We start from the raw sequence: 9,957 nt of genomic DNA, 5'->3' as shown, positions 1-9,957 counted from the left end.
ATGACAAAAAAAATAACTTTATGAAAGCAGCCAACTCTGTGTTGTAGACATCCCGTCTCAAAGCTTCAAATAAGCTGTGATTACAAATTTTACCCAATACTTTAAGAACATTTACTCTATTACTTTGCTCTATGTTTTTACATCAGTTACTTTTCTGAGTTCACAGAAGCTTTGGAAACTTTAGGGATAATGTCCTCATATCAAAATTTGGGTTTTGGTATTTCTATGTACCAGCAGCTCAGGTTTAAAGGTCTAAAGCAGTTTCAATCTGATGATAAAAGAAGAGAAGACAACAGGAGAACAATTGAACAGGACATTTATTTTGTAGAAACTGTTCACTTCTTTGCAGCCTCCTTCTGCAGCTTCTTCACCTCATGCTTGATGATCTTGTTCCTCTGCAAAGGAAAAAACAAAACAGAATGCATTAAAAAATATTCAGTGACTGCTGGAGGATAAACACTACTGACCTGCACCCTGCTTACTGGCACAATCACTAACTAAATCACTATCCACTAACCTCAGAAGCTCTAACCATGTGTGTATATAGTGACAGTGCAGCCTCAAAGAGCATGTTTAACAGGCAGGAAATATCAGAGCTGAGGGTTCCAGTGTTTGAACCTCAGGAATAATCTGAAGCCACTCTGCTTGCTTACTTGGCTCACATATTTGAGGCATTTTGTGTTTTTGCCACACTTACCATTCTCTTGGCCTTCATCACCTTGTAGCGGTCGAAGTCAGACATCTTGGCCTTCTGCAAAGAAATCCAAGAGGCAAGGGTCAGAGAGCGCCTGGGGGTGGTTTGCTTTTTTGTGTGACTGACTAGAATCCATTCAGCTGTGGCAGACGGCCAAACAGGTGAAAGTAAAACACAAGTACCAACACTGAATCTCCATCACAACAACTTCCACCAGGCTCGAAACCTTTCCCATCACAGGCTCCGGGGTCTAAGAAAGTAAGGGCAGATACTTTCCACAACCCTTCTCAGGCTCACCGAGACATCCTTGTTCTGGATCTGAGACTTCATGAACTTTGGTTAAGGTGTGAATACTCTGCTCGCCACATTTGATTCATCGTACTGTCGATTATTTTAAGCATTTGAAGTAATTCCAATCTGCACTGAAGATATTTGTCCTAGTAATGAACCCATTTTATATATGTCGCCATATATATAATCTTCTGCATTGCTGTGACCAACTAGACTAGAACAATCTGTTACACAGTCACGCAAAAATGAAGTGTACACAGCAATTTTGTTTAACTTTTGTTTAGTAATGACAGATCCGACCTTAACCTCTAAGGTGCACACTAAGTGAGCTACAAGGTAGGGCTGGGCTATATCATACCGTTCACGGTAATACCAGTGTAATTTTGGGCAACGATAGGAAAATGAAATATCGCGATAGAACATGGGTAAAACGCGCATGCGCAGTTCCTATGTTTACATGGCGGCGACGGAGAATAAGAAGGGCGAAAGCGGATCGTTGAATGAAACCGATGAACCAGAATTTGTTTGTAAAAATTCTGCAGCTTCAGTGGTGTGGAACTGGTTTAGCTTTCGTCCGTCAGATACACAACAAAGCACTATTTTTGGTACAGCATGCTAGCGGGCCGTCGTTATTACCGTGTTGTTTGGAAAATACGGCACACTTAAAATCAATCCTTTGATTTTTCTGAAAATCGACAGTGCCCCTTATAATCCCGTGTGCCTTATGTATGAACTCTGGTTGTGTTTACTGACCTCGAAACGATTTCATGTCGTACACACGGCGCTCGAAAATCTGTCAAATGTTTCAGTACGACTTTGCTAAGCTACGAACCCGCACCGCTTGATGGAATGTCAGAGCATTACAGCTATATTAGGCAGGCGCCTCGCGGAGTGATACGTACTGTGCTTCAACATAATATTACCGTATTGTGTGTGTATAACCTCTTTTTAAGTTTTGTGGATATTATACATGGTTATGCTAAGGATATGTCGGCCAGTTTCCACTCGAAATGCATTTTGGTTAAACTGTCAGCAAGGAATTTGCACTGTTACGTTTTTATATAACTTTAATGCACATAAAAAACAGCTGCTTGTTTAAGTGAAAATACATTGATGGGGTTTTTTGCACTAATAAAGTTGTGGAGTTGTAAAGTATTTTGTCTGGTGTCAATTATATCGTCAGTTATATCGTTATCGCAAATTTTCAAATGTATATCGTGATAAATATTTTTGGTCATATCGCCCTGCTCTACTACAAGGTATCACAACATTGCTGTTAAACCCTCAGAGGCATTTGTGTAATCTTATGTCTTCAGACGTGAACCTTTTGGAAACAGTTCTGTAAGTACCACCCAAAATACTGTGATAGTTTTTCTTTGTGTATTGTATGTGGTATAGCTTCATTTGACTGAAAAAAAGTTTTGTATGAAACTGGTGCTGGCAGACTGGTCTATGTGAACTATGTGGTAACCAGTTCAGTATTTTCTACAGCTATTGATAAGGTGGTGAGCTTCCATCACCAACTGAAGTCATTACCACTGCAAACATCAGAACAGACAAGTACAACAAACAACTGGAATCATATTGCAAGAAAGCAGCATCTTAGACCACACTGGTCACACGTTTAATGAGATTATGTCTTCACCATCAATAAATCACAAATAATGAAATCACATCTATCAACCCAGCAGACAGACGTGAGATGTTTAATGATGGGTTTTCACATCCGCGTCCTCCTTTTCCCCCCCTCCAAAACTATTTTGGATTTGCCATTAAAACAATATTAAAGACTATTTAATTCAGTGTTTAAGTGTCCCCCTTTCTCCCATAACACTAATTTAAAAACTTTAGAAAGTGAAACACGGCCTTACCTTCTGTCTTGCCTCGATCTTCTTGGCCCAGCTGCTCTCCGTCCACTTCTCGTTGACTTGGGCCTTCTCCCAGGCTTTCCTCACAAACTTCTGGCGAGCACTGTGGACCACCACAAATGTTAAGTACTGATAACATGGGTGATCATTACTGTTTCACATTATATATACCTAAAGCAGCACCAAAACACAACCAGATTCTTGCTCCCATCGGCGCTCTACAGCCCTGTTCATAGCTGGAATATCCATTACTAAATATGATCACTATCCACACTCACCTGTGGGGAATTTTGATGACATAGTCTGTGAGGTGCATGCACTTGAAGGGCATGGACTGCCTCCTCACCCCTGTGCAGGGACCATCAACAAGAGCCTAGAAACCACAAAAGACAGTTCACATCAATAAGTCAAATGTAGGGGCCTACACTGACCTACCAGCTATAATCCAGAGCACTCACTCTGTTTTGGTCAATGACATCCACGATGGCCACCAGCTTGCCAGCATGGGGTCCGAACGAGACGTAGGCCACACGGCCGATCTCAACGAAGCGCTTGAACACCTGGAGCAGAAAAAGAGAGCAGAGCACTGCTCACCAGAGTGCCGAGAGGCTGAGGAGGAAGCTGGGCACCTTTTGTTTGGTTAGATAGGTGCTTTACAAGCTTTGTTAAATAAATTTAACGTTAAAAACAGAACATACGAAAACCTTTATGTATATATATATATATATATATATATATGTATATATATATATATATATATATATATATATATATATATATATATATATGTATAAGGGGCATTTAAGGAGACTGTGTGACTACCCGGCGATGCATTGTACCAATTAGCTAACGTCAGCTAGCCACTGTTTCTGCTAACTACGATAGGCACCGAACACAAGGGTGCGTTTAACAGTTTTTTATAAGTTACCTAAAAATCACACTACGCCCAACCAGCGAGATTTATGTTACGCGATTTAAGTCTACGAACTGAGCGTGCTTCCCCTCTCAGCTCTCAGGCCCACTCAGCCTGATAGACCACGTTGTGTTGCGGGGAACTGCCGACATCTTACAAATACCTCATTAAAAACGCAAAACTGACACAGTACTGTACAAAAACCTCATAGATGTGTGTATTAGTGCCTTAAAAGTACACACGGCCCCATTTTTTCCCACAGCAATTACATATTTACATTAAAAAAAAGATATTAAATCTCTGACACTTTCATGGCGAACTCACCATGATGGCAGTCCGGGAGCAGAAAGGACGTTAGAGCTTCCGCCTGGCGCACATACGGCTTCCGGTTCATTCTGGCACATGCGCAGTGACGGAGTCACTTGGAAGTGACAGAGAAACTTTCATGCGTTTTCCGAAATGCAGACATAGACTACAATGTTATAAAAAGCGTAACAGAAGAGCATCAGATTAAGGAGCTTCATCCCTTTGAAGATTTTCGGAATTGTTACGGTGTTTGCTTTACCCGCGTATCATTCTCCTACTTAGAAAAGAATAGAACAGAATAGAATATAATAAAATAGACCTTTATTGTCATTGTACATGTACAACCAAATGTTGGGTGCTCCACACCACCTCTGCCGGATTAAAATATAAATACTAGGTGCAAGAATAAATAGCACACAGGAGAAATTTATTCAAAACAAAACAAAAAAATATACATAAATACAAAATCAATCGAAAGGCACACATTAGACAACAAGTTGTAAAGTGCTTGGAAGTAGTAGAATAGTGTTTATTGACATCTGCCTATGGACCACCATGACACACACCTGTCCTAGATATCAGAGGCGGCTCTACTGTGTTGGCATGGGGTGGCATGTGCCACCCCTAGTGCCACTCTACTTTGTTATATGACAGCTGTGTTTATTAAAATAAGCTAGCATTAACACACTGATTTTGACATTTTTTTTGTAAATTTAAACATGTAACAATTTGATTATTTATAATAAAAGGAGTGTGAAACGTAACTGACCCCCTTCATGTTGTGTGGCATTCTCGGCCTGTAGATGGATAAAGTCCTATTTAATAAAATGTTTAGAGTTAAAAATAAAAGAAGAGCATGTTTACTTTGTGACTGACAAGACACACAAATTCTTTTAATTCATTAAACCCCCATTCTTGAAAAGCAGGGAACTGAGGCCTACTCATAATGACATGAGTAGAGAAAACAATTTTTTTGAGGCAATGAGTTTCCTTTTTTTTTTTTAAGTTCAGGGAATTAGATTTTACTTTTTTATGCTGTGACCTGCATAATTTCTCTCTACTACATTAACGTATTTGTGATGTAAAAATTATTAAGAAATTGTTTTACTCTCGCTTTTAACATATGCCTAAGAAATGCCACAATCCAGTAATGCAGCTATTTAAATGATGTAATTTACATCCAACATTTTTCTGGTCAGGTACTGAAAACCCAGCTGGGTAATCTGCAGTTACCCAGCTGGGTTTTCCTTTTCGCACTTAAAAGAGCTTGATTGTGAAAGATTAAATTGCTTTTGTCCACTGAAGCTTTAACTTTGGCTGAAGTAATAAATTAGAAATAAATAAACCAAATTATCTGGGACTCTATTTCACATATGCATGAGCAACCATTAATGAAAATTTAAAGTTATGTTTTATCTAAATAACTATTTTTGTAATGCAGCCATTTATGCTGATATTTTTTTCATGTTGGATCAGTACAACTCTATTCCTAAATAGGCCTCTGAGGATTTGAGCACTTGGAAAACATCATGCAAACTTCCTCTTAATTGTAAAACACAGATCTGTGGATGTTGGAAGACATGTGTGGTTCTGATCAGCTTTGTGGCGTGAAGATGCTCCTTTTGTTAATATTCTTAAGTCCTGAAGAATACTCAAACACTAAAATCCTGCTATCTGGAAACTTATATGTGGACTCTTAAAAACAAAGATGTGGAGCATTGTTATTGTTATTGGAAACTTTTTTATTTCATTTACCTTTTTCAGTTACTGTTGTTGATATGTTAGCTGTAAGAACAAGTTCAGATTCTCTTAAAAATAATAATGCCAATATGTCCTGTTAACAACACCATGCCCTCCCATGTTTTAAATGCACTTTAGAACAGCGGTCCCCAACCTTTTTTGCGCCATGGACCGGTTTATGCCCGACAATATTTTCACGGACCGGCCTTTAAGGTGTCGCGGATAAATACAACAAAATAAAACTAATACCGGTACTGAAAAAAAGAAGATTTATTCATAACACACGTGAAAAGACCCAGGAAAACCGAGTTAACGATCAAAACGATAACAAAATAACGCTGAAAACCGATAAAAACCCTGAAAACCATACATTTCACACCTGAGCCTCAACTCTCGTGGCCCGGTACCAAACGACTCACGGACCAGTACCGGTCCGAGGCCCGGGGGTTGGGGACCGCTGCTTTAGAACAGCGTGCAGCAACACTGCGCTAGACGGAGGGAGTTATGGGGTCTTCACACACCCCTGTTCTCAGTTAGCTATCGGGGTGGGTCGGGCCCCTTCTGCGGGCTCTGGGGCTGGGGCTCGGTCTACTCTGGCACAGCTGACTTCCGGCAGAGCCCGCGGGCACATCACTGCACACCGCGGGCACATCACTGCAGCCCCCTCTGGCTTCTGCTCCGTGGCTGCTGGGTGACCCCTTGATTGGGGCTCTCATCAGCTCTTCCCAGGAGGGTGGCACAGATGCCCGTCTGATAGTCTGATTGTAGTGAGCAGAACTGGTGCAAAGTTTGCAATGTTGTTGAGGAGAGTTTCTTGTGGATATTTCTCTCAGATTTTTGTCAGGATGGTCTGGACTGTGTCGTTTCTGATGGAGCGGGAGAAGACGGCCTTTTCTCCATTGCTGTGAGAGTTTTGAAGACTCGATCCAAAAGGGTCTTTGTGACACTGGTGGAGAGTCTGCTCAGACTCTGAGAGGACATGTTCAAGAGGGCGTGAGGAGGAAATTCCCAGAAGCCCTGCAAGACATGTGGAACACCTTTCACCACTTCCTGTTTGGAGGTTTGTGCTTCTTGCTTCTTCTCTTTAAAGCAGGGGCAGGGAACTCCAGGCCTCGAGAGCCAGTGTAGGACACCGGCTCAGTAGAGTGAGTACTCAGTACTGGTTTTTTGAGGCAACAAGTTTCCAAACATTATTCTGATGACAGTACAAAACTTGACTTTTACCTCGAGGTTGAGGAAAATTCTAGTTGTTTCTTTCTTGCGTTGTCACATTTACAAGAATTACAGAAATCTAAAAAGTGTTCCAGTAAATATGTTGTTATACTGCAAGAGCATCACAAGCATTCAACATGAAACCTTCCCAGCTTGGGGAAAAAACACAGGTGATCCTGAGATTTAATGAAGAAACAGCAGCTTCAGATAAGACTTTCTGGTAGCTGAGATCAGCACCGTGTTAAGCACGAACACTTTGACCAGACTTTGTGCGTGTACATTTTTATCCACAAAGTTGTTGAAAGGATGCAAAACCCATCAGAGTATGGATGACATGTAACAGTAAAAGACACTGAATTAAAACAAATGTGATTGAACAGAAGATTTCCAACAAAGACATAACACAGCCACAAAAATAAAAGGGTTAAAGTATTTTAAAAAATTCAAAATTAAGATAAAAACAACTATTTGTATCAAGTTATGTCACATTTTCTCAAAAACAATAAAAGTAATAAAGTAAAATAGTTATTCAAATAAAAAAATTAAGTATAAAATATAAGAAAATGTTTGGTTTGTAGTGCCACCTTTTGTGTAGGAACACTTGAGTAAAAATGTCATTGATCCAGCGTTGATGAGTCATATCAAGAAGTCAAAGCCTTTATGCCTTAGACTTTATGGACGCAGCTTTTTGTCGTTAATTTCTGAACTCTTGTGCTGCTTTTCCCTAACTCAGTAAGCCGTTGTAGAAATGACAAAATAAAGTAAATAGTGCACAGCGTGCGGTTGCTTTTTGTTACCCACTGATCACCGGTTACAAGTTGACTTCTTAAATTAACCTGTTTTTATTATTATATCAAACGTCATGTATCTGTTTTTGTCTCATCTCTCGTGCAAATTTCAGACAGGTGCTTTAAAAGCTTCACCTCAATGCCGTGACCCGGATTCGAACCGGGGTTGCTGCGGCCACAACGCAGAGTACTAACCACTATACGATCACGGCTGCTCAGCTGCAGACTGAAAGTCCATGTAGTCAGTCACCTCCAATCCACAGGAGTCCATTTTAAACCCACTAAGCAGGACTGTACATTTTAAGTTTGACACTTTTAGGTCGTATCAACATTAGAACTACAAACATTTCGTGCTTTTCACTGCCAGTTACAGTCTGGATCTTGCTTCTTTTTTTCTTACTTCACCATAAAAACTGGAATCTGCATGTTACATCTGACCTGCACGATGTGCAGAAGAGCACCAAAATGTATTTACGGTCAGACCACGCGAGGTCCCTGTGTTAATGCAGATACTGTTACTGTGCCACGTGCGTAAATGTGCGCACCGTAGACACAGAGTTTGAGATCGATATGAAGGAATAAACACAATAAAGATTGCAGATGATCATTTTCTGACCAGCCGTGATCGTATAGTGGTTAGTACTCTGCGTTGTGGCCGTAGCAACCCCGGTTCGAATCCGGGTCACGGCATTGAGGTGAAGCTTTTAAAGCACCTTTCTGAAATTTGCACGAGAGATGAGACAAAAACAGATACATGACGTTTGATATAATAATAAAAACAGATTAATTTAAGAAGTCAACTTGTAACCGGTGATCAGTGGGTAACAAAAAGCAACCGCACGCTGTGCACTATTTACTTTATTTTGTCATTTCTACAACGGCTTACTGAGTTAGGGAAAAGCAGCACAAGAGTTCAGAAATTAACGACAAAAAGCTGCGTCCATAAAGTCTAAGGCATAAAGGCTTTGACTTCTTGATATGACTCATCAACGCTGGATCAATGACATTTTTACTCAAGTGTTCCTACACAAAAGGTGGCACTACAAACCAAACATTTTCTTATATTTTATACTTAATTTTTTTATTTGAATAACTATTTTACTTTATTACTTTTATTGTTTTTGAGAAAATGTGACATAACTTGATACAAATAGTTGTTTTTATCTTAATTTTGAATTTTTTAAAATACTTTAACCCTTTTATTTTTGTGGCTGTGTTATGTCTTTGTTGGAAATCTTCTGTTCAATCACATTTGTTTTAATTCAGTGTCTTTTACTGTTACATGTCATCCATACTCTGATGGGTTTTGCATCCTTTCAACAACTTTGTGGATAAAAATGTACACGCACAAAGTCTGGTCAAAGTGTTCGTGCTTAACACGGTGCTGATCTCAGCTACCAGAAAGTCTTATCTGAAGCTGCTGTTTCTTCATTAAATCTCAGGATCACCTGTGTTTTTTCCCCAAGCTGGGAAGGTTTCATGTTGAATGCTTGTGATGCTCTTGCAGTATAACAACATATTTACTGGAACACTTTTTAGATTTCTGTAATTCTTGTAAATGTGACAACGCAAGAAAGAAACAACTAGAATTTTCCTCAACCTCGAGGTAAAAGTCAAGTTTTGTACTGTCATCAGAATAATGATTAGAGTTTCAATCATTATTCAATTACACACGTGTTTCATAAGGAGTTGGAGCAGGTGGACAATCAGTCAATCGGTGCAGCCTAAAGGCATTAAGTGACAAATAATTCAGCAAAGGAAACACATGATCACATCTTGCCACAAGAGGGCGGTAAAGGCATAAAATAAGATAAGATAAGATAAGATAGAACTTTATTAATCCCTCGGGTGGGTTCCTCTGGGAAATTCGACTTCCAAAAAAAGCACAGCAACGACCGAAGTTACAGTTACAGAACTGTTATATATATATATATATATATACACACACACACACACACACACACACACACATATATAAATACAGAGACAAATATAAATAAAATATACAAAGGGGATAAATAGAATAAATAGGAATAAAAAATAAAAATACAAGTGAATTGCACATTTCAAGTATTGAGTCTATTGCACTGTTGACTATTTACAAAAAGTATTGCACAAAAGGTATTGTACAGTGAGGTGAAGAGG

At 39.5% G+C, this 9,957-nt stretch overlaps 1 protein-coding gene across 1 annotated transcript; it reads right to left on the bottom strand.

Moving 5' to 3' along the window:
* Positions 1-299: 299 nt before the first annotated feature.
* rpl14 (ribosomal protein L14) lies at positions 300-4,142 on the bottom strand. The gene is made up of 6 exons (XM_080862800.1): positions 4,091-4,142; positions 3,312-3,413; positions 3,132-3,226; positions 2,857-2,956; positions 698-751; positions 300-395 (listed from the first exon to the last, which is right to left on the bottom strand). Exons 1-6 carry the CDS (start codon positions 4,091-4,093, stop codon positions 336-338), a joined length of 414 nt encoding a protein of 137 aa, XP_080718926.1. The 5' UTR covers positions 4,094-4,142; the 3' UTR covers positions 300-335.
* Positions 4,143-9,957: the final 5,815 nt, after the last annotated feature.

This window comes from Rhamphochromis sp. 'chilingali' (assembly GCF_963969265.1).
Source record: "Rhamphochromis sp. 'chilingali' genome assembly, chromosome: 17".
Taxonomy (NCBI): domain Eukaryota; kingdom Metazoa; phylum Chordata; class Actinopteri; order Cichliformes; family Cichlidae; genus Rhamphochromis; species Rhamphochromis sp. 'chilingali'.
The sequence above is the reverse complement of the archived record's forward strand: the minus strand, read 5'-3'. Positions and strand labels throughout refer to the sequence as shown.

Bases quoted from the DNA above. Each gene is read 5' to 3' on its own strand.
- rpl14 (XM_080862800.1), bottom strand. The intron at 752-2,856 runs GTAAGGCCGTGT...ATTTCTTTGCAG, and splicing joins AGATCGAGGCAAGACAGAAG to AAGGCCAAGATGTCTGACTT. The intron at 396-697 runs GTAAGTGTGGCA...TTTCCTTTGCAG, and splicing joins TGATGAAGGCCAAGAGAATG to AGGAACAAGATCATCAAGCA.